Here is a 26,530-nt window from a genome sequence, read left to right on the forward strand (position 1 = left end):
ATCGCTCTCCTCCGTATCCATCCCTTCTGTATTTTCGATACATCGTGTAATCATTGAATTTCAGATAGTCTAATTCAGATCTCAGCCAAGTCTCTGAGATTAATGCTATTGAAATTTTTTTGTCTTATTAAGTAGAGTTCTATATCATCCTTTTTTTTGCTTCATACTTCTGGCATTCCATTGTAAAATCCTAATTTGTTTTTTATTATCCATTTTGCTCCAGAACCTCCCCTAGAATTTCCTTTAAGTGTCCTTCTTTGAATTGTTTGCATACCCAGTCCACTGCTTTAATTATTAGTTGTTTAATGATCTGCTGCCAGTCTCCCCCTTTCAGCAAGACTTTCATAATTTCTCCCATCGCGTTAACCTCTGTCTTCCCCTTTGAATTTTTCTTATTTTTTGTAGGCTTTACGCTGCTACCTGTAGATATTATTGTTGAGCCTGAAGCTTCTACCACCGCTTCTTCTTTCTTTTTGTTTTCCTTAGTTTTTTGAATTGTTTCGCTTTCATCTCTTCCTACGATTTTTTTTTGTTTTAATATGTCAGCATAGCTATTATTTAACATATTTTTTTTTGCTTCCTTGAAAGGTATGTTCATTTTTTTCATTGCTTCTTTGCAATTCTTTTCCTCTTGCCACTTTGGGCATTTTTGGCTGTTTGCCGCGTGGTTACCTTTGCAATTGATGCACGTAATTTCCTCATTTTTTTCGCAGGTTTTGTGGTTTTCACCACACTTAGGGCACGTTTCTACTGTACGTCCGCAATTGTTCGCGATATGCCCATATCGCCAGCATTTGTAGCATTGCATAACCCTGAATACATACGGTTCTACAGCAAAAGAGACTCCATATATGTAAATTGTTCTCGGCAATATTTTCTCCCCAAATTTAATACTGACTGACGAGGTCTTTGTCAGCTCTCCTGTATCACCTTTTCTTGTCAACCTCTTAAGGTTGATTACTTTTGCATCACTTTTGATTTCCATTTGCAGTTCTTGGAGGTCCATATCAATATCGACTTTTCTTATTACTCCATAAGAGCAGGAGTCATTCTCTTTGGTCACAAAACCGAGATCTTTGAGTTCTCCAGCTTGTTTCACTTTATCTGCTTCTTTTTCATCTTCTACTTGGATGTACGTCTTTAAATTTGTATTGTAAATTTTCTGTACTTTTACTCCTGCCTTATGCAGCATCTGCGCTATTTTCAATTTTAATGGAATTTTACTTCCCGTCGCTATCATGACGATGTTTTGGTTTCCCTTTGGAGTGACCCCAGAGTCTCTTCTGGGTTTTTTTCCAGAGGTCACCGTCTGCCATTCTTCTTCTTTTTCTCCAACCACTTCCTCTTCATCATCGTTTCTTTTCTTCTTCGTTTTTTTGGTTTCATTCACTTCCATCGTGGTGTTTTCCATTTTATTGCTTTTGCCGTTCACGCGGTCTTGGAATTCGCGCAACAGTGTGAACAAAAAACAGTGTGGACAACCCCTCGCTTCACAGCGTTTGACGCACTCCCCGCACAAAGTGCACTATCCGTGCAACAATAAATATTTTTCACTTTTTCTCAAGCACTGGCACTGATTGTCAAAATCACATGGGACCACACATGTTGAGTTTATTGTCAAATTCATTTACAAACAATATTATTTTTGTTGTATCCCGTATTTATAACCGTTCGCGAGTAACCAGGCGAATAGCGACCCGAGTACTCAAGCGAAGTTGTACAACCTCACTCCACCGCTGTTGGCTTCCGACTGAAATATTTATCTTATTAGTATGTACTATTGACCGAGGGTACTTGATAGAATTTCAATTTAAATTCTAATGTATTTAAGTTTTGCATAATTCCATTTCTGATGTTTTTTTACAACTCTGGTTTTGCCTTCACTCATCGTTAAGCACGATACGCTCTTACCAATGGTAAATAACACACTGACAATGAATATAGTTAATTGATCGCTTATATACCTAATAAATTATTTAATAAATAGTCATGTTCTAATATTGGATAACCATGATTTTTGTCTGGCATACATATTTATATATAGACAAATAATCTGTTCTCTAACTACCTAAATTATCGACTTACCAATTTTTGACAGCAACCCCACCCCACGTAGTTGAAAATTTTATTACCTACCTACTATGTAAAGGGTCAACCATTAAAAAATTTAAAAAAAAACATACAAAATATGGATTGATAAACCTTTTGTAAAAACACATACCTACCTATCTAATAGATATCTACTCACTAATACTACATTCAATAAGTATATAAATTGTCATTACTGGGACAAAAGCACTGGGTAATAAATGCCATTATTTCGATACGAAATAACAGCATTCGTTGACAGAATATTATTTAGTGTGCATATAGCCTGAAGATACCGAAAGGCGAAATCTGGGTCAAAATAGTACAAAACTTAAATCCATTGGAATGTAAATATTTCTCTATTTTATTTAAACGAGCTAAAGTCACTCTTAATTTTATCCTGAAGATATAATATAATATTTTTTTCTTCTTTTTTTTCGACCATGTCCGATCCTAATAGGATCATAATATGGGCCTCCACAGAGTAGAGGTTTGTATTAACAAATTTTGTTTTTTTACGAGAAATGGATGTCAGCCACTTGCTCAACCTATTAGGTCCATACACTGACTCACACAAAAATTGAAAAACAATATTTGTACTTGCCAGACCTTGACCAGACTTGCTGGGACCCACGGCGTGATAGTCCAACGCATAAGCCGCGCCACCACCATGGGCGGGATATAATATTATGTATATTATTAATACTTTTATATTACTTTATATCATTAATTTTGTATTATCATTTTATTCTCCTATTAAAATCGACCATTAGGTATTTTTTTCATGAGAAAGGTTAAGAATAATTAATAAATAAAAAGATTATTTCATTATCAATTTCAAATTAAATTTTTTACATGTTAATTTTATTATAGATATTTTATTCTAAAGCAAAGTATTTCAATTTGTATTTTTATTTCAAAGTAAAACTAAAATTAACTTTATGTATTTTAAAGGTAATGTTGATGATTTTTATAATGTATTTATATCGTGGTATGCTTCGTCATAAAAATTTGGAAATATGACAAAAATTTGCATACAGAAGTTATTTAACATAGAAAACCTTTCTTGGAGCAACCTCGAAGAACTCATAATTTTAATACGACACGATTTGAGGATCACTACATCAGTATACTTTGACGCGTGGAAAATTTCGTCACGACATGTACGCACACTGCATGCTTACCATGATGAACGAAGCCTCTAGAAAAACACGGGAAATTTTGAACTAAATTTGGGTACGTTTCTGGATTCTAAACATAGCTGGTTCGTATGTGCTTACTTATAATGTGACATCGCGTGGCTTACATATTCAGTAGACATTTTAATACTGTCTTTTTTGCCAATAAGTTACTGAGTAACACATTTAAATGAACTTAGTACAAAATTTGGAATAGCCTTAGAAATCATATGTGTTTAGAAGATTTTTTTTAAATTATATACTAATATTATATAGAAAATGCTTTAAAAATGGCCTACACATAGTTGGACGAGTGATATTTTAATAGATTAAGCCGCATACTAAATCATTATCTGATAATTTTAATGTCATCTGTCTTATCTGTCAAATCGAAACAAGATCATTCTCAGGCACTTAGGTATAATAATGGATTCTTCAAAGATTATATAAATTGTCAATTAATTAGTTTTTATGCAATTATATAATATTCAAATTGAATAAATAAATAAAAAAATCCTGAACAACTTTGTCAATTTATAATAGGCCTAAAACTGATAAGTTTATGAATATAAACAAAGAAAATAAAATTTTATAAAATTAAACGTCAAAATAATATATATAAAAATATATTTTGATATGCATTCAACTTACAACTCGTTGAATTTTTTCTTCCCATAAACACTAAAATAATATTTGTTTAATTTCCCTTCACATAAAAACGATGTTCATTTTCACCCCAAGGCACTAATTATTATATGATATTTTTACGATTATTCAATAAGTATGGTTTTGAAAATTTTAGTAGTTGCCTGTAAGTACTCAATTTCACATGATTTATTGAAAAAAAATATTACTAACCATGTCTTTGATTTTTCGTACAAGGTAGTTGTTAGTAATTTTGAACAATCACAAACACCCAGACTTTGAGAAAATTACATAAATATATTGTGTCCTCACTGGGAATTGAATCCAAAACTCTCGGATGGAAGGCTAGCGCTTTGGGCACTGCACCACAAGAGTTGTCTCACATAATTGATCAGTTCCAAAATATTATTCATTATATTTAGCAGTGTTAGACTATACATATAAAAAAACCATTTCCCATGAACTAAACATCACTAAAATTAATTAATGGCTAAGTATTTACTTTATATTATATTTAAACTATTTTTAACTATTGTAAATAATATAATTCACTCAGTTCTTTCACTGCGGATTAAATTGTTCTCAGTTCATTCCCCGTCGTAACTATTCTATTCTGAGACGTAACCATAAAACACCTTAAGATTAACTTTACTTTTGCGAGTTTTTTTACTGATCATTCATTACTTTTCATATACGTGAAAGATTGAAACCTGATAAAGATTTCCGTTGAATAGTTACTCAAAAATAAAAATACCAATTTTTCACAATTCGTATATTTACCCAAGAACACTGATATATATTTGTTGTGGAATAGGTACTATTTTTATTATTTTGTAAATAACAGCAAATACCAAAGCAAAAAATCCCACCAGTATTACAATTTATACGATATGGGCATTGAAAAATCTCCACACATAAAAAATTCAACGTAACCACGAAACGATCGGATTGCGGTTTTTCCGTCGATTTCTTTAAGGGATGGAAAAAAATGTATACAAAAACTTTTCGTAATCCGTTGATATTCTGAGCATCAGTGCCGAAAATTCACATAAATGCCTACCTAGAATCGGTTTAACCTAAGTATTTTGATCACTCACACATTCGTACATAATTTTTTTTTTTTATTAAAATAGCAAACGAAAAAAGGTACCGAATCACCATATATTATTATATTCTTATTTTGACACGTGTATCAATATATTGCTGACAAAGTCCAAATACATAATTATTATATAAATAGGTAAATGAGCTCAATAGAAGATGTATCTGCCCATATTTTATCAGGTAATAAATACTATTTATAATCTTATATTATGGGTAATGTATTGAAATATATTCGGGTTTATCTAGATTCCAGATACATTGAAATGATAGTAGTGTTGGTTTTATACAAAAAATGTTAATAAAATTAATATGGACATATCATAATGATCATTAATGTATTAAATAAATTAAAAAGCATTTTATCTGTAATGACTAATATAATAACTGGTTTGGCTAATTATGGTGGCCCTCATTCCATTTTTCCTACCTACCAAAAATCCAGTTAATGTCGCAAGACCAGGCGACCAGCCGTTACATGTCATGAGTCGACCGTGATAAGAGTTACATTCAGTTACTTCAAGACATCGCATGCGCCTAAGCTTGCTATAGCTAAGCCGTCGTTAACCACAGAGTAACTCATCCAAAACGTATCTATTTCCACCTTCGTTACGCCAAATGTGATATGATATGAGCAAACGTTGTGTCTAGCATCCATCCTCTACCACCATTATATATCCCAAAACCTAAGTAAAACCGTGAGAGTGATATTCAGTGCGTGAGTGCATGAATACCAAAACAGCTCTAGCACGCCAGCTCTCTCAACATAAAAGGTCAGTATCTGATCTTGTTTAAACTCCCCCCTAAATTCGTAATCCACAGGCATCTTCAAATTACAGTCCACTACAAAAAACGCAACCAATAACTAAGAATTATAAATTAATAACGAGGGTTGTTTCTTTACACATTTCATCGATTTAAACGTAACACAATAAATACATAATAATTTTATTTCTTAGTTTTAAAAATATTTTGAAAAGAGACATGACTATATTATTATATTAATAATTAGCAAACGTATTGTAGTACTATTTTGATAAGATTTCAGATATCAGATAAAGTGGTTTTTGAATACGTTTTTCTAATGGATTTATCGGCGTCTATGAGAATAATGCAAAACTTTTTTTACTGAAAAAATACGGATTTTTAAAAATTAAGCTTGTTGTTTTAATTTAAATTAATTTGAAATTTTAATTATACATCAAATCCATATTATCCTTACTACTGACCCATTATTGGTCACAAAATGTAAGTATTAACCGGAGTTAGTGCGTGAAATGGGCTATACCTCAAAACAGTTATACGTCTCATAAGCAATTCGCACGTAGCGTTTTAACCTCTAGACTGGAGGGCACCGTGGAAGACTAAAGCCTAAAGAAGGCTGACGGGAGGATCACAGAAGAGGAAGAGAGAGGTCATGCTAAGAGAGTGCTTGCAGGCGGCGCGTGTCCCGCGGGCCGCCCCGTGCCTTGAACGCCGATGGCCAGATTATCGCTCCTCGGTCTTTATCGCTCCAATAATGTCAAATACCGCAATCGGGTAACGCTCACACACCAGCGCAAAGAGCAAACCCCCCTCTCTAATGTCTTTTTTTCGCAGCTTTGTTTTCGCGAGAGCTTTTATTCGTTTCGAATGGATTATGAAGCAAAAAAAAACGAAAAGCGTATTTTAAGGGTTACAGCCTATACATACATGCATGTAGCTTGGAAGAAGTATGCATATTCCTACATGTGAACCAACCTACAAAAGGCATGTTTATTTTCACATTTTCTATCAAGTATCATTTTTGATAGCTTGTCAAGACCCACTGCTATAATTTTGCACTATGGCCTGGCACCAGTGTTGTGAAGTGTTCTAAACTGCAGTATACCAAGTTATAGTTGTTGGTATCAACATATATATTGGTTTCTTTTGTGATTGTATCGTGTTATATTATGGCACGTTTTGTTTACCTTATTTTATTCAACTATGTGAGCACTTTTGGTTTTATAGACTATGAAAAGGCGTTTGATTCCATCAAAAAATTCTCAATTATAGACGCCCTTAACAACCAAGGAATTTCCAAACGCTATATAAACATATTTAACAGTATATACAGTGATGCCACAGCATGCGTGAAACTCCACAAACGGTCGTGTAAATTTCCCATTAACAAAGGTGTTCGGCAAGGTAATACCATTTCACCTAAACTATTCACCGCTACTCTTGAGGACTTATTTAGGAAACTTGATTGGGAGAAAAAAGGTGTTCCAATTAATGGGGAGCACCTCAGTCACCTGCGTTTTGCAGATGATATTGTTATACTCTCACAAGACCCGAAAGACCTCCAAGGTAGAATGCAAGAACTCGCGGATGTCATTCAAACGGTCGGTCTAAAGATAAATGTCTCAAAGACAAAAGTGATGAGGAACTGTTTTTCGGACCCTGCGATTATCTGTATTTCTGGCACCCAACTCGAGCAAGTCAGCAGCTACGTCTATCTTGGACAGCAGGTGTCCATAGACGGAAGCATGCACGATGAAATTGCTCGAAGAACAAAGCTGGGATGGAGTGCTTTCGGACGTCTGAACAGTATCTTCAAGAGTGACCTACCATTATGTCTTAAGCGTAGGGTGTTCAACCAATGTGTGCTACCCGTGCTCACGTATGGCTGCGAGACGTGGACCCTCAACACGAGAGATGTCCAAAGGCTAAGAGTCACACAGCGAGGCATGTAGAGGTGCATGTTGGGCATCACGCGAAAGGACCGTAAGAGGAACAAATGGGTTAGGAAGCATAAAAAAGTACGCGATGTAATAAACGTTGCCAAACAGCTGAAATGGAGATGGGCGGGGCACATTGCTCGCTGAAAGAACGGCCGCTGGACAAATGCCGTCATCCAGTGGTACCCAAGGGGTACGAAACGGCCACAGGGTCGCCCTAAAAGCCGCTGGATTGACGAACTGGTAAAGTTCGGCGGAAATACGTGGCAGCGAACGACACAGGACCGAGAGAGTTGGAAAAAGCTTGGGGAGGCCTTCATCCAGCAGTGGATTGACTCCGGCTGATGATGATGATGATGTGAGCACTGGTAGCACATATTGATACTGTATGTTTGTTGGATGAAGTCGTCATCAAAAAGATTCAGTGAAGAAATCAGGAATTATAGCACATGCATAAAGACATTACTATATAATATATATATATATATATATATGGGGAGGGATGAATTGAAGCCCTCGCCGGACGACTTAAACCAGTAAATAGAAAAGCAAAGCCGGAAATACTATATGAATACAGAGGTTTTGGCCTAAGGCCCGTTAAATTGATAGGGGTCCCGGAGTTTGAAATATAAATATAAAAAAGTGTATGTAAAAATACTGAAACTCTGACGGTTAAAATTTTAAACATGGAAAAATGCTTTGCCTACTGATTCTCTGAATGTTGGTTGTCCAAATTCGAAAGAAAATAAAATAAATTGCGGGGTGCGGGTTTACACGTCATTCCCGAAGGGCCGTTCGCGGCCAACTGTAGTCTCTCGCAGCCTCGCTACTTTTGTAACTTTATTTTTCGTTAGGCCTGTGTGATTTTTGGTAACAAATCCTCTCAGGAGGTCAAGAAAAAAGCATATATCCATGCTAAAATATTAAGGCAGAGAAAGTAGCTGCCTTTGGCTAAGCTCGACGTAGGAAATTCATTTTATTAAAATCAGTTTCAGCCAAAAAAATAATTTTTACCCAAGAAATGTTTACAATGCATAAATAACAATATATCAGACGCCGCACATGTTAATATATATTTAATATATAGATAAAGGAACAGTTGTTACAGCTTGTTTTAATTATCGTATCATAAGTCAGTTCTAATTGAAATTGTCAGTGAATTGTCCGAGCTTGACTAGCATGCTTTTTGACTAGAAAGTGTATTGGTTGCACCACTACTATGGTGAGGTCACCGTTTTTCTACTACCTAAGAAAAATGGCGTCGGTACGTTATTTTATCGTAGCATGGTTTTCTTTTGAACGCTTACTCGTATGTCACGAATAACAATCGATGGCTTTCCGGACTGAAATTTAGCGATCCCGGAAATTAGATGGACCGGTGCGAGACTGTCGTGACGCGGGGCAGAAATAATGTTTTTTTTTCCATATCGAATATGGATGGCCGCTTTGAGAAAATTTATCCATTTTTAAAATACATTTGGTGACGGTGATAGAAATTTATAGATGTTATCGTAATATTGAATCAATTTAAGCTGTTGGTTATAGTCTAAAATGATATACTGTTCTAAATAATAATAGTTTATAACGGAAGATTTTATAATAATAATTTTTAGTGTGATGATATTTTTTACTCGCGTATAAGATATCATTTTATATAATAAAATAAATAATTTCTTATATCATTAATAATGTAACACTCCTTTATATTAAACAATAAAGAACATTGGCGGAAAATCAGTGCCTACAGATTCAACTCCTATCATAAAAGATTTTTTTAGTAAATAATAATATTATATAAGTATATAATAATATATTGTTTTTCAATAAAAAAAATCAATAAAAAATGAGTTTTCATTTTATATTTTTTTCGTCTTTTTATTCTGGTTATTCAATATTATTGTTGTTTTGGTTACCTCTAGCATTTGCCTCTGTCAAGATCTACCTAAAGTCTTTGTAGAGTTTTTACAGACAGAGAAGAATGAGATGGGGGAGACACTGTCGAAAACTACCCAATCAAGACTCGTTACTAAATATAATCTGACATTTGAATGAAATTTTCAAAATGGCGTTCTATGGTAGTTTGTTGTTCCATTTTTGGCCATTTTACAAATAAGGTAGGTCTGTATACAACTTACATGTCATTGTCTATGCTCATTTGTAGAGCATAGACAATAACGCAACGGAAACGTATATAGTTGTAAAACAGAGCTTTCAAAATGTAGTCATTACGATACGCTCGTCCTTTCCTTAAAATAACTAAATTGAAAAGTATTATCATAAACCTACACTTGTCAATTCATAGATCAATATACTGTCATTTTATCCTGCCGTGTATTACCACCAGTGTAATTGAGCTTTATAAAATTGATTATAAACGCCCACATGTGATTCCGTAAATAAAACCCTTGCTATATCACATCCCACACACAATCGCAACCGTTTGAACAATATATTAACGTGGGTAAGATACCAACTTCGAACACCCTCCGATACTTTTGAAATATTTTAGCCCCTAAGAGGTTTGTTGACCTTAATTTTTTTTTCGACCATGTCCGATCCTAATAAGATCATATGGGCTTCCACAGAGTAGAGGTTTGAGTTAACAGATTTTATTTTTCACGAAAAATGGATGTCAGCCACTTGCTCAACCTATTAGGTCCATACCCTGACTCACACACAAATTGAAAAATAATATGTGTACTTGCCAGACCCAGGATTCAAACTTGGGACCCACGGCGTGATAGTCCAATGCTTAAGCCGCGCGGTCACCTTATACACTCTGTTTATTGTCTCTTATATATACGGCGGCACTGTCTACTTTAATAACGTTAAAAATGCAATATTTTTGAGAAGAAGATAATGGTTGGATATGGCCCACTATTATACGCATACCTCATTTCGCCACTCTGCCGCTAATATCTGACTCTTTTATCCTAAACGTGATGGATTTATTTAAGAGTGTTATTTTTTAGAAGATTTATTTTAAGAGTATCACTACAAAACTACGATTGGTAGGTAGAGGTAGGACAGAATCTTCAGAGATTGCGGACAGGACAAAATCAGTATGGAAAGGTTTTAGTGTCTTTTGTAGAGGTTTTGTATATAACTCTACAACTGTCATGTTGTTGTCTATAATGATCATTGATAGACCATAGACAATAACGCAAACGGAAATGTCACAGTTGTCTTTCAGTCTTCCTATAATGTAGTCGACACTCCCCACTGTTCTGTGTCTCTCAACGTATCTAAATTCTAAAATAATGTAAACCCTTCAACTCAAACTAAAATCAATATGATAGTTATCTCTTTGTGCTGTGTTTATCCAAAATTTATTACCATAAAATAAAACCAACAATATCTCAACATGTGTTTCTCTTTACCACCGCCAAAATATATTATGTCACACAGACACTCAACCTTCAAAACTTCAAACTTAACATCGGGGGTAAGAAAACATTATCATCACCCCTCGATAGTTTTGAAAGTAACGAATCCTACACATAAATGAGTCGTTTATGATACTGCTAGAAGAATCCGACACCCTTCTACTAGTACATGGGTGGCCAACCTTTTCAGCAGCCGGGTCAGATTCTAAAAATTAGATTTCCTACCGGTGCGCACAACCGATTTTTTTTATTATACAAAACAAAAAAGAAGTAAGTATATGTTATATATTATGTTACACCGAATGTGCAAAATTGACTATTACATGAAATGGACAAAATTTTGACTAATTCATGTAATAGTCAAGCCCGTTGCCTTATTCATAAATTAGGTATATTATCTGCCGAGTGCGTGAATTCACCAGGGTATGGAATTCTTAAACTGTCAACATGACAGTAGAAAAAGTAAATTTAATACGGATGGTTTTATTAGTTATAATTGGACATAATATAATATTATTATTATTTGGTTAGGTTAGGTTAGGTTTTTTAATTCTGAATTCAACTTAACATCTATTTTTAGATTAGCTAACAAGTGTCAACAAACTATCAAATCATACAAACAATCGACCTTTGCACGAATCAAACCGCGAAAATACCTTTTAATAAAATTCTTCCGTTATCATATTATAGTTCTAGATTTTTTTGGGCATAGTAAATGCATATGAACGTTATTGTAGTTATTGATTGGTATATTTTTATATAATCAATGACATCTGACACATTTGGTTAGTTTGATTAGTTACAAAAAACACCACCGGAGATCTATTTTGACCAATGATAATATTTTTATTTTCTCACTGCTCTACGGGCCACAAGTTGACACCCAGTGGGCCGCGGGTTGCCCACCCATGTACTAGTAAGTAATATAGTTTATAAGCGAATTGATAACTTTTACCAATATTAATATAGTAGTTTTGAGTTATAACAAGTGACGGCTCGTGGATATTATATCTGGGGTTGCTACGGTTGATTAAAAATAAAAAAAATGTAATTTGGGTTATATTTTACAATTAACATCAAAATTATTAAAATTAAACATTATATGTACCTTTTGTTATTTCATTATAAAATATATTATGCTTCTGTCTTTTTTCTTTGAAAAAAAGATCTATAACCTTTTCGTTGCTCTCGACAGTTGTCGCGCGCGTGCTCAGAGCCGCTGCACCCGCACGGACGCAACACAAAATACTGCAGGAGTGGCAGTACTAGACCAAGCTTCTAGCTGCGAGACCCGCTCCCCGCACCACTTCTTTGCCTACTAGAGCATATTCCATCGAAAACGGTACTGCAAAAAATCATGCGATGCGTAACTTTCTGATAGTAGTACCGCGGTGATATGATAATAATAAATTGGATGTATCAGTGCGCGGGCGAACTTAATTCACGCTTAAATAATATTGATATTTTCATATAATACACATAAATTTATGTATATAATATTACTTTTTTTTTCAATTTGATTAGGGGTGCTGCAGTTCCTCAGTGTATATGAATGAGCTGCCACTAGTTATAACAAAAGAAAGAAACAGACAGATAGAGAAGAATTAAAAAAAATATTCGGTTTTTTCTTATGAAAACAATAAAATTAGAACCTTGAGAAAGTGATTTTCCAATTATTCAATTATCAGAAGAGACTTTAAAGTATCTTATACGTTTTAAATTTATACTGAGACAATGCAGAGAAAGCTTAAAATATGTACATGAGAGATAAGTAAAACAATAAGATGATATTCCAAGCTTGAGATCTCACTCACTGCATTATATGCTTCAAAAACAATATCGTCTACTCTAGAGTAAGAGAAGTTTTTCTGCACACCCGTATTATATTTTCTGTCAAGGCTCTATCCGCTTCCCAGATATTGTGTTGGAATGAGTTGCAAATGCTCGGCAGAGAATATTTTCCGTGTTTTTTTTGGTTCGCTTAAAGCCTTAAAGCTTTTATTTTCGTTCAACGGCATATCTGGCATTTTCCATAACGTAAATCTGGCGCGTTTAACTCGTATATATACATAATATACGGAACAGGAATTAACCCTAATTGCCCCTAATCAGTCTACGTATTGTAATTTTCATATTATTATAATACAGTAATTTATCATAAATAATTGTGATCATTAGCACCCCCATTATTTAAATAATAGAACGTACCCGATAATAACAGGATTAATTTTTATCAAAAAGTTTATTCTAGGTATATTTGTACCAAAAGTGCTGTATATATATATATATATTACACTGTATTAAAATATTTCCTTGTAATTCCAATACAATTTTAGCATTTGTAAGTATTAAAATAGTGAAAATGGCCTGCTTCACGCGTGACATAAGTAATACTTAATAATGACCGTAAAACTGAAAATTAACTTACATAATTTTAAAACATCTAGAGAAATATTATATATTATAACGATATTTATATCTTATTGAAAAAAAGCAGCAAGAAGCAGCAAGAATCAAGCAGGATTCAAACTCATGTGGCCTGCCAACTAAGCTATGCGCGTCCTATTTATGTCACTATTATTGATGGCTCAGTATTGAACTGTAACAAGTCAAAAATTCGTCATTTCGTGATATTGGCTTAAAAACATTCGTAAAAATGAGCTCTTGCCAGTTTTGTACAGAAAAAATTAAAAAAAAAAAAATTCGATACCCTGAGAGCCAAAAAACCCATATGAAATTATACTTTTTGCAAAACCAGTTTTGTACAGATCCATTTTGAATTGTTTCCATTTGAAACTGGCGATTGACCATACGCTTCAATTTCAAATAAATGCATTCTGATATGTTTCCTATTAAAACTTGTCAAATCTTGTGTATTGTAAAATATTCAAATCTTAAAACATGATTAGGTATCTCAAAACTACGTTTTTTCAGTTGTTACTGTTGTTATATCCGCTGGGCGTTGTATTTTTTCAAAAATATTTGTAGTGGTTATATACCTATAATATTTTTGTCAGATATTTTCAATTTATTTAATGTCTTCAATAAAAGAATATTACACTCTTAAATGTTGTGAAATATTCATTGAAAAAAAAATATTTGATGACATTCAAAAGTTACCTATAAATTTGATAAAAACTATAAAAAATATTTTTTTGATTATAGTTTACAATGTTTAAATTACATAAATATGAGAATTTGTATTATTATTAATTCACTAAATTGAAATATTTTTAATTAAAAAAAAACTTATTTTTTTCAGGCAAGTCTATCATTCTGACTTGATACTTTATAATAAAATATTTCAAGATGAATTTTGGCGGTATAATATTCTTTTCTTCAAGTTAGTGATCTCTTCTTTTCGATACTAACATGGTTTTATTTCAAAAATAAATTTTATGTTATTTTGCTATGATAACCAATTAATAGTGTTTATGATTTTAGGTGATGGGTCCCCTAAACAATTATATTCGGTTCTAACGGTTCATTACGACTTACTATACGATGTAATGCAGATTTGACAAAAGATCTTAAAATAAAATTGTCAAATTTTCTGCAAAGAACTTGATATGTAAAATAAATTCCAGATAATTTAACTAATAGTCGAATAACCATTTTAGCTTCACTTCTATAGTAACTGCTCTGATAGTTCAATGGGAAAGGCATTGACTCTTTATACCGGGAGCTTCGGGCTTGATTTCCGATTAAGGCAAAATACATATCTGTAAATTAACGAAACTTTGATATTTTTATGTTTCACTATTGTAGTTGGGCTATGTTGTGGTCTATTAATTGTATTTAATTTGATAGTATCTGCAATAATAAATAGATGCAATACGTAAAAGCTGAAGCCAAATTTAAGAAGATTATTGTTGAATGCCTCTTTAATAATTCTTACCTTTTCAATTATGCACACCAGGTTGATTACGCTTCCGGTATCCACGTGATGCTCTCCTGTACCAAGGATGAAGGCCTCCGGTATAACTATGTTGAGGTTCACGTTGTGTGATAGCATACCCGAGCCAGTAGATATCTGTGGGAAAAAAAAACATTTTATTTTAAGTTTTATTTTTATTAGAAAGCTTTAAAGTTGAATAAATAATAAGGCAAATTAAATTTATTATACCTTTTAGTATAAATACAGCATATCTGGCAAAATATGTCTAGAGCTAAATATATATTGCTGGGTTACTGCCAAAAGTTTGTAAGTTTCAAAAACATGACGTTAAGAAGTTACGGCCATTTTAAAGTTTGAAATTTTATGTAAAATCAGTCTTAGCAAAAACCTAATTGAACGTATGTCTTTTTTATTATATTAGATTAATTTTTATTATTTAAGTATGAATGCTAAATAGTCAACATTATCTTAAAATTATTGTAGATAAAATACTATTTATTAAGAAAAATGGCCATACTTATCAATTTTTGATAGACAATTTTTTTTACTTATTTTAATGATTTACTGTGTATTCCTTCCTATTAAGTCATATCGATGTGATCCCATTGTCAATGTAATCACTATTTTAATAAAAGTTATTTCAACTGTCATGATTCTGTTTATCTACCATGATGGAACTAGTAATTTATGTCATGTTTATGTGAGCCATGTAGTAACTTATAACAAGAAACATTTTATAAGTATCGTTAAAAACTTTTGGCATAATAATTTTATTTTTGAATCAGAATGGTTTATTTTGACATCGAATTTTATATAAGATAACCAAATATTGGTCTTAAAGATTCAATAATTAAACCTTAGTATATTGCTAAGTGTCGACTAACAAAGTTATTCCTGACCACGTATTAAAAAAATAACAGTTAAAAACCTAATTACATAAAATATTGATCATTAACTCAAAAAGCCGATATTCCAGTATCGGTTTTGATACTTTCTTTTGATATCGATATTGATTTAGAGATTTTTTTCAGAAATAAATCTCTGGTGGACAAACATCATTTCGTACCAATACTTAATACAATACCGATACCAGGAATTGATACATTGTCTTTCGATTTAACGTCTCTAGTTACAAGTATCAAAAACGTATTTTCTTCAATTAGCTTGTAGTATTAAAAATACGTTACAATCTAAGTATCTAATAATGATAATAATAATAATATTACAATAATAATTATTAAGGTCTTAAAAATTTAATAAATACAAATGACTCGTTAATCGAGTTCAGTAAATCGACTTCAAAGACAAATATGAGACTGTAAATTCTACATTTTATTGTTTACGATATTCTGTAAATGCCAAAAAGAAAATATTCTGTTTGCTACGGGCTTAATGTTTTTTATTGTTTATATGTGAATAAAGCGAGCTTAAACATTCAAAATAAATATCTTGAGTGTAAAGGCCTGTATTGGACTCAACCACGTATTGTGGATGGCAGAAAAATACTTCAACCTGGCTTGCCTGTTCTTAAAACTAACGGATTCGCGCATCCTGGAAGATCACTAAATACTATAGAGTATTATTATACATTATTATTATTATTAGTATTATTATTATTATTATACAGTAGAGATACGAGATACTGGTATGACCAGGAATAATGTGAAAAGACTGACGAGCGTCAAGGATCCTTGGAGGCACTGTTTGTATCCATATGCTACAGTTAAGGGGTATGTAACTATATACTCCTAAATATGTTTTTTAAATTATACGCAACTTGTACTATCTTAATCCTTGCGATATATTTTTTTTCTGAATATGTAAGTAGTACTTATTTGTTGGTTATATATTTAAATTTCATTAATACTTTCCCAAATTTATAGAATATTTGTTAAAGATTAGTCAAAATGAGCTTGTATTTCGAAAATATTTTATTTTCACAATTGATAGTGAAAATAAAATAAATATACGCTAAGAGCTCTTAGCCGATTACATATTTCCGTATTCATTTATTTGTAGGCTGTATTCAAAATAAATTGCTTTTATTTAAAGCTCTCTCATATACTGCGTCGCTTTTGAAATGTGGTCGAAGAATAGAAACGAAATTCAAGTAAGAGAATGTTCACTAACATTCTGAGGCTGTTTCTGATTATAGCGCCCTCTCTTGTTGTTTATTAAGCCAGCATTATGTTTAAACAATAAAAATATTCCTTTTTCAAAAAGTCAAACAGAATGACTTGTCACATTTTAACGGCGGAAACAAAAGAGGCCCAACAATGATTATAAATTCGTTTATTCGCTTTTTGTCAAGAGATCAACAATTAAGCGAAACTCGAGTAAAATATATTATTATTTTGCCGAAACAAGACTATGAATTTTAAAATTAATTGTGAAACAAAGGAAAATTAATGATGCTAGCGCGTTAGCTCAGAGGCATTCCATCGCTGTTTATGACTAATACATCACAACCCAAAACTGTATCCTCATGAAGAAGAAATTTAAAGAATCCCTTTCATCTACCTACTTAATTAACATAAAATAATTACAAGATAAAAAAACTTTTTATATACAACGTTTTTAAATTTTCTGTTGAATCATATAAACTTGATTTGACTAGCTTAAACGATCGAAAAAATTGTACTAGATAGAAATAATACTGAAATGTCATTTTGACATGTCATATTGATTTCCGTAGTAACGCACGTATATATTAATAATTTAGTTGCTAGGACTCCAGACCTCTAGCAACCAATAATGGTGACAAAATAACTTTTCATAGAAAACAGAATTAACTGAAAATGAATTCAATTCTACTTAAAGATGGCTAAAATGCATTGGCATTGTGCTCTGATATACCCAGTACCGTTACCATTATAAAAAAATATACACTATAAAAGTAGAATAAAATATCAATATCGTATTACTATTATTTTATACCTATACTTAAATCGCCCTGTAGAAGTTGTATTATTATATAAAATTTTTACGAGAAATATATTATGTTGGCTAAAAACAACATGTGAATTTTTGTCAGACACGATATTTTCAACCGATACATTATTACCGCTCAGCTATAATAGTTGTAGGCTACTCTTATTAAATAAACTGTAATTAAGTAAAGAAATTAACCTTGCCCATTCCACGTTAATTTGTTTTGAAACTCTATCCATCGTGACAAAAAATATGCCTTCTGTTTATAATTATGTCACTATATTTTGTATATTTTAAATCATAATTCAATATATTTTCCAAGATGTCTAACTAAACAGCACTTTGAGAACAATTGTCAATATCGGTGTAACCGTGCATCGATTTTACATATTTAATACTTATAAGTATTATTTATTTATTATATCAAATAATTATTGCTCTATAAGTAGTTAATTAATAATAATTATGTATTTTACTAAGAATTGATGGCTTATAATTTAAGACCAGTTTTTTTTTTGTAAAAATATAAAAATACAACGGGATAAACTATAAGAATGTGCTTATTTTAATTGACTAAGGTACTTTAACCTTCATCCCCTTCATTGCTCTACGCCATTTATGTATACTGTAGTACAACGAACAAAAGATGCCCATCAAAGTAGTGCTGAGAAAGTTCCAAGAACTACTTCTCAAGATTTTGGTAAGAATGCACTTTGAAGTGCAAATTCAAATTTAGAATTGATGTAAAATGGTCAAACCTGGATATGAGACTATCTCGATCGCTGAGAGACGGCAAAAACTGTTTAAAAATCAAGGTTTTTCCCCTGGCAGAATTCAAAATTGATTCCATTTGAATTATTTTTATTGAGCCAGGTTTTGCCTTCCGATATCTTCAGGCACTATGCATATTTTACTGTTGTAAATATTCAATTACCATGGATCATACCACGACTTATATACTACATTAGCATATTAAAAGATCACGAAAAGATCACAATTGAATAATTACTCCAGCATTGAAGAGATTAAGTTTTAACTATCATCATTAGCCTCCGCTAACTCCCTTCACTCAACTCGGTCTTTAGTTTTTCGCTGCCATATACATACACCAAAATTTATGAGTTAGTCTATCCAGTGATATTTAGTGCGTCTTTATGGACGTTTAGTATCCTTTAGGTAAATACACTGTATGACGGAATTTTCCAGTCGCCGAGCGATATGTCCAGCCAATTTCAATTTTATCCGCTTAGCAACCTCAATCATATCATTTACTCTTGTATGGTTCTTTACCCATTGGTTTCTTTTGTGATCTTTACGCGATATGCCCAACATGCACATTTCTATGTCTCGTCGTCCATAACATTTCACATGCATACGTGATCGTTGGTAGCATACATTGGTTGAACAATTTTACAGTTAGAACACAGTGGGAGGTCACTTTTGAATATATTATTTAGGCACCCAAATGCATTCCATGCTAGTTTGGTTCTACGAGTAATATCGTCATATACACTACCATCAATTGACAATAATTATTGTTCATGATAGATATAGTTGCTGACCTACTAGATTGGTGAGGATCATTTTTGGTTCATCAAAAGAGTTTATCACTACCTTTTCTCTTCGAGACATTTATTTATCTTTTGCGGTTTTCGTTTGCAAGGTTTTGCATTCAGTTCTGAAGGTATCCTAGATAGTTTTCAAAGGCAAAAAATGGCGTCTACAAAGCGATGGTGATTCCATTATTCTCCTAGTTAAGTCTTCTGAATAGATTTTACAGAGTGGCTGGGATTAATATCGGTGAAATCGGTGAGATTGTGTTGCCTTGTTAATTAAAATACTTATTATTGATAAATTATTAACAAACATTTATATTAAAAACAAACCAATACACTTGCAACTAGAACTGCCCAGATATTGCAATATACAGTATTAGATTTTCAGAATATAAGCTACTGAGCTCCATAATCTGAGATAATAAATGATAATAAACTGAATTAGTTAGAATTTATTGTGAAAATTAATAAGTAGATAAAATAAAATGAGTCAAGAATCACCAATAAAACATTTTTTCCCAAACAAAATAATTAACTTCTGGATATTGGATTCTAATAGCTAGTTATGCTGGTTACAAAATTTCTAGATCATACTGTATTTTCTGGTTGTTAATTTACTCTAACCATAAAACACGATGTTTTCTAAGCTGATAATCTTTCTCGGATTACTTCTATAAATTTAATATATGTATTTAGGTGGTGAATTATATTTTCACGAGGAATTATTATTGCTCCGTACCTATATTACCCAAACAAAACGTATAAGACAGGCGTATTGTTTATTAGTAAATAAAATTGAATATTTACAGTGAATTTATTTTGCTAATAGGTTTTTTGATAATAATTAATGGTACGAATTTATGTACGTTGGCGTGTATTTTATAATAATCGACAAAGGAAGTTAAATTGGATTACAATACGCTTATCAAACATAATCAATTACGTATGACATATTAATGCTATTATTTGGGGATTTTAATAATTCTTTATTAAAATAAATATTTATTAATCTAGGTTAAAAATACATCACTAAATACTATCATAATTATTTAAAATATTTATTTTGAAAGCGAATTATGTGTGTTTGAATTTCATTTGGTTAAGATTGTTCTTATGATTTTTTTATATAAGACATTTCATGTTATATAATATATTATGTTTTTTTTAATAAAATAACTATTGAAGTATATACCTAATATACAATTATGTCAATTTAATTAGTCGGAAAGTTTGCGGAAGATTAGATAAACAAAAATGATTGTAACTAACGAGAATTCAATTCAATTTATTTATTTTATATATTGTGGACATTACAAATTATAAGTTTAAGATGTTCACAACATGACATCAAATGGTATTATAAAGAAGAAAGAAAAAGAAAGGTAATAAAAGGAATAACAATGAAAATATAAAAAAGAGAACATGATATCGACATACAAACGTAAAAAAAAATTAATATACTATAGATAGCAAAGATAATAAATGTTATTACATACATGTATTTATGTATTTAAAAAGACATATTAAGCACATAATAATTTATTAATTCAAGACTTTCAAGATATGTCATTCAGAATAAATAGTACAGATAAATCAAATTAACGTAGAGGAAAAAAACAAACAAAAAAATAATTTTACAACAAAATAAAAGAAACTCAAGAAATATACAAATTAAACAATAAAATATAATTTAAAAAACAAAATACATTTTTCATCGCTAAAAATGTCTACATCTCTAGAGAGTGCGTTAACCAAGCGTATAGCCCTCGATATTGGTGTCTGGTAAGCCTGACACAAAGAAACAGTTTTCACCCAAAATAATTCATGGCTGCGACCACGCATGTAATTATCGACGGGTGCATATTTTTTTTTATATTAGGATTGGAAGCTACCACGCGAGAGCAGGGAAAATAAGTTAAGAGCAGAAGTGACCTACGAACTTCAAAAGAATGAAAAGCGAGCTTGTCTTGGAGAAAGCTAGTAGGAAAATACGCGTTTGAGAAACTGTCAAAAGGAAAATATTTATATACATTAAGAAAAACAGTCGAAGAATTTTATTCTGAACACGCTCTAAAACAAGCTTATAGGAAACCTCATAAGGCCTCCAGATAATAGATCCATATTCAAGAATACTCCGTACTAACGACACAATATTATAGAGTGTATGTGTAATAATTAATAGTAGACGCCGTTAATTTCAAGTAACAATTTGTTATTGCATATTCCACATATTAAGTAACCGAAAATTTCAGAATATACTTCAATTTATGTTTAATATATCTGTATATAATATATAGCACTAGTAATTTTTGAATAAATATTATTCATACTTACCCAATATTAATAATTTTATACGACTTAAAATGTGAGCCACTAACTTTCATAGTAATGACTTGTGTATGGAATAATAGATTCTGTAATAATTCTAGAATTTGCATTGCATTAAGCTAAAAAAATACTAGTCCATCTAAAGGATAAATATCTATTAGAAATTAATGCATTGCTATTAAGTCGATGCCATATTATGTGTTACGTATTAACCTCTTAAGCACCGGTTACTTAATTGTAAGTCCGTTTTATTTTTATAACCAGCGTACTGACTAAATTCACACCATATTTGAATATTTTGAATTGAACATATGACACTACGATATTTTGCAACATTTTGTAAATAGAGAATAATAACTAAAATAGATATCGGTAAAAGACGAAAATTATTATTAAGAATTATAGTAATTGAAGAGAAGGAAGTATCTTTTTAAGACATCCAACGTTTACTTCGCAGTAGGTAATTCATGGCATAATTTATTAAGTAATTCTACCACTTACTTGGTATTCACACATTATATGAATTTCTTTACAACACGTGTTTTGATGATTAGCTTTATGAGTATCGATTATTTAGAGCCCAAAAATTAATAAAAGAATCCCACTCTACTTAATAATTTGGAATTTTAGCAATTTTCCCTTTCCCACGTTATTTACTCCCACACTCCCATTACACATATTATATCGACAATAATTATTATAAATTTCAGTACGTATACTTAATAATACGTACGTATTATGCAATCAATACACGCCCATTAAATCATTAAAAAAATATATATATGTGACGAATAAATAAATTCAGACGAAAACTCGATACGGTACAATATTAATTGTATTAAATTAATAATAATTGAGTTATTACTAAACTACTTAAATTAATTATTGCCAATTTAAATAAAGTGAATAATGGTCTTATTATTACAATGACCGTACATATTGATAAATATTATATTGTAATAGAAACACTATGTACTCTCCGTCTATATATCTATATGCTTAAAATATAAGTAATTATTCCCTTCGGTACTCTTAGAGTTTGCTAGACTAAAACACTTATGAACAATTTAGAGTCTATGTATAATATTATGTGCCTAATATATGATACCAATACAAGTTTAATATATTTGTGTACAGTTTAGTACCTACCTATTTATAAATAATTAATATTGTGGTAGGCAAAGTTCCTGGTAGATTTTCTATTTGATATAATGTCCTATTATAACTGCTTTCTATATTAACTATATCTAAAATGTCGGTTAAGTGCTACCAGTAACATAGAAATAGGAGAATAGAAAATTTAGTAATTTAATACAATTTACTAAAGTATTACAGTTAGTATGATAGAATTTTTAGTAACTACTTACTGAAAAAAAAAATTGTTTCCTTAATGTAATTTTTTGGTACAACGACATAGTAATAAAGTAGTAGGTAACAAATACTTAATTTTGTTAGTTATTTATTTGTAGTTCCAATATATTATTGTGGATTAAATTTTCACTGTTTACAAAATATATATTTATACTATGTGTTTGTATCGTATTTAAAAATATTATTTACACGCAGCAAGAATAATTTATGTTTGTAAATGAAAAAAAAACATGGCAGTCTATTAACAATAATTGTTGACATCTTTCTATATTTACTTACAAAACGTACTTCTATTAACAATTTAAGTAATTGTTCAACTAAATATTTCCCTTTTTTTACTAACAATAAAATTATTAATTTAATAATCGTTTATTTCAGACTGACTTATACACAAGATTTATAAAAGTAGTAGTTTTTATCGAAAAAAATATTATTATCTTGAAAACGCTTTAGAAAAATGATTTATAGAGTAGTTATAAGGTTATATTAGCGTGATTTGTATTTTTGAAATAAGTATATTTGTGGCGTTTTTCAAGTTAGTTATATTTTAAATACTTATAGGTAAATATTGTTTTTAGTACGATGAAAATAGGTAAATATATCTCAAAGCATAATTTTAAAAATCGCTACGAATAATCGGTTAGCTTAGTGTAATTTTTGTGTGTGTAGTGTTTTCTTAATATCTCTACTTGTCTCATATATACAGTGATAAATTTACAGTATTAAGAATGACAGTTGATTATAAAAATGTTATATTCGGAAAAAATATTTAAATGATTCTTGAAAGAATTGCAAAAAGGAAGAAGATTTACAGCGCTTTTATAAGCAACATCTCAAATATCCAATTCAAATTATTCGTAGTTTAAAGCCCTTCGTCCATACAACTACTGATAGAAAAACTTGCCTCACACTCTGCGCACAAAATATAAGAACCTTTGACACAAACAAGTTTATAAGTGTTTTCAATACGAAGCCATACCAGTAATAATAGGAAATGGCATGGCGGACAGTCTTGCAACATAACACACAGGAGTCGCATACTCTAACATTTTCACTCAGGCTTGCAAAAGAAAAACTACAAGCAGTCACGTGGAATGACAAGATAGGTAAATGACATTGTGAGATTCATGACGTAAAGTTTTATTCACAATATCCTCAAACTGAAACTCACTAAAACATACAAATTATTAATCATTTTTAAGTTAATAATAAATGACATTTGACATTTATATTAATAATATATTTTAAAATTTTAATACAATTTGTGCCTACTTAAATATGTTTTTTCAATATACCCTTACACACGATGTAAGTATATTTTATTTAAAATAGATAGTAAATATGTTTAAATTATCTTATTTTATTAAAATTTTTGGTAGCAATATTTTCTTGATGGAATTAAAAATAACCTAGATGAAGCCGTTCCCTAACATTATTTTGGGGTCAAACCGTGATATAACACCATTCAGTCTCCACATCCCGCCGAAAGGATTTCACAAAGGTGGAGCATACGGCTAATGTGCACGTAAAATGTTATACATAGATTTGATGGATACGTAAATAATTCGAAGCAATTCATTGGTCGGCCGTATTCATAAAAACCGGTATGAGGTATCCACCTGATTAGTGGGAGGGCGATAACTATGTATTACCAAATTGCATCGGGTGTTGATATATTCCAATTGCGTGAGGTGAGTTTAGGTGGAAGCTATTTTATAAATTCTTAAAGTAGGGTCTCCTTAGTAAACCTGGTGTACTAGTGTACTTCTTTGAACTTATATATATGTATAATTGTATTTTCACTGCTTTTGTACGTTAAATATTATGTTCTCTTTTTATATTTTCATTTTTATCGTTTTTATTATTTTTTTCTTTATAATATTGTTTCAGTCCACAATATGTTAAAAATGAATTGAAATTGAATAGTATGGAGTGGTTTTCAGCCAATGAGGTTTTGTATTGAGTTTGCCCAAACTGAAGGTGGGCAATGTACACAGTTACAGCGTACGTCAAAATAGAGCAATTATGCTATTTTCAAAGCATGATCCTGGACATTCCTTAAATGTTGTAGATAATCTATTTACATAATTTTGAAGCCTTATTATCCTTTATATTTATTTTAAACATTTTATGACTGCATAAAGTATTTTTGTTACATAAAATAGTATTCTTTTAAACCTCTCAATCTAATGTTTTAGAATAAAGTCATATTTCAGTACGTCCATGTGAAGTGGTGTTAAGATTTTTTATATTTATTAATTTTTAAAAGCATTTATAAAACCATTAGTAGAATTTATGTCGACATTATTATAGTGAAATATTTACAATAAAACATTTTATTGATAATCTCTGTGATCCCAAATTTGACAAGAATTAGGCATTTTATTATTCAAAAAATGGGCAAGATCTACACATTTAAAGATACTGATTATAAAGCTATGTCTTTGACCATTCAAATTTAATAAAAATTCTACGAATAATGTTTGCTTTATAATAATTATTGACCTAAGAATAAGTGGGCCGTTAATTAGAAGCCATTTATCATTGAGTTGAATTTTATGAGTTCAAATCCCCTTTGATCAAGTATTAAGTATTTATCAGGGGTTTATAAACACCTACCTAATAAATGTTTTTTTATAATAAATAAAGTGTTTATATTATCAAATTCTATATATAAATGCTTTTTATAAACTTAATAATATAATTTCTTAGTATAATCAATCGAATCAAAAAATAAATAAGCAGGGAGTTTTTTGAGCGCCATCTTAGTATTTCATAGTCTGTTTATTTTATAATTAGTTGTTTAATATTTGAATAAGTATTCATCGCCATAAAAACATGTCTACACTGAATGACAATGAAATAGTATGGTAATTAAAAAATAAAAATTGAACACCCTTATGATATTTTATAGGGTTCCAAATGCGAAATGCCAAGTTTAACTTCAAGATATAAAACTGAAAATCAAAATAAAAGGTTAATTGTAGTTAATTGAATTTGTATGCATTGGAATTTAGAAGTTCCCAAATAAATTTTGCAAAGGTTCAATATCTTTAAAATTACCTATTCATCGTGCCAATGTTCATGATTTTATACGAAAGTGCACTATATCACTGGGCTAAAAATATAGTTCATTCATTCGCTTGAATGCAGAGAATCGATGACTATTCACAAAAAAATGCATTAATCAATAATATAAAATTACGTTATTAAGAAATAGTAAAGTCTTTAATTTCAGCCATTCAAGTGTCTTCATAATATTAGTGGATAGTAAATAATCCTCCAGGCATGGAAGATATAAAAAAAGTCTGAAAAATATGCTAAGTAGTACACAAATGAGAGAAAT

At 30.9% G+C, this 26,530-nt stretch overlaps 1 protein-coding gene across 1 annotated transcript in view; it reads right to left on the reverse strand.

Annotated features, from left to right (window-relative positions):
- LOC147074537 (limbic system-associated membrane protein-like) overlaps positions 1–26,530 on the reverse strand; it is a 307,711-nt gene that overhangs the window by 136,058 nt on the left and 145,123 nt on the right. The window contains exon 6 of the mRNA XM_085943970.1: positions 14,999–15,133. Within this exon, the coding sequence (XP_085800096.1) occupies positions 14,999–15,133 (135 nt within the window). The remainder of the gene's footprint in view (positions 1–14,998; positions 15,134–26,530) is intronic.

The sequence above is a fragment of the Rhyacophila brunnea genome, unplaced genomic scaffold (genome assembly GCF_057557595.1).
Source record: "Rhyacophila brunnea isolate RB1 unplaced genomic scaffold, BYU_Rbru_1.0 scaffold_16, whole genome shotgun sequence".
NCBI classification, from domain to species: Eukaryota; Metazoa; Arthropoda; class Insecta; order Trichoptera; family Rhyacophilidae; genus Rhyacophila; species Rhyacophila brunnea.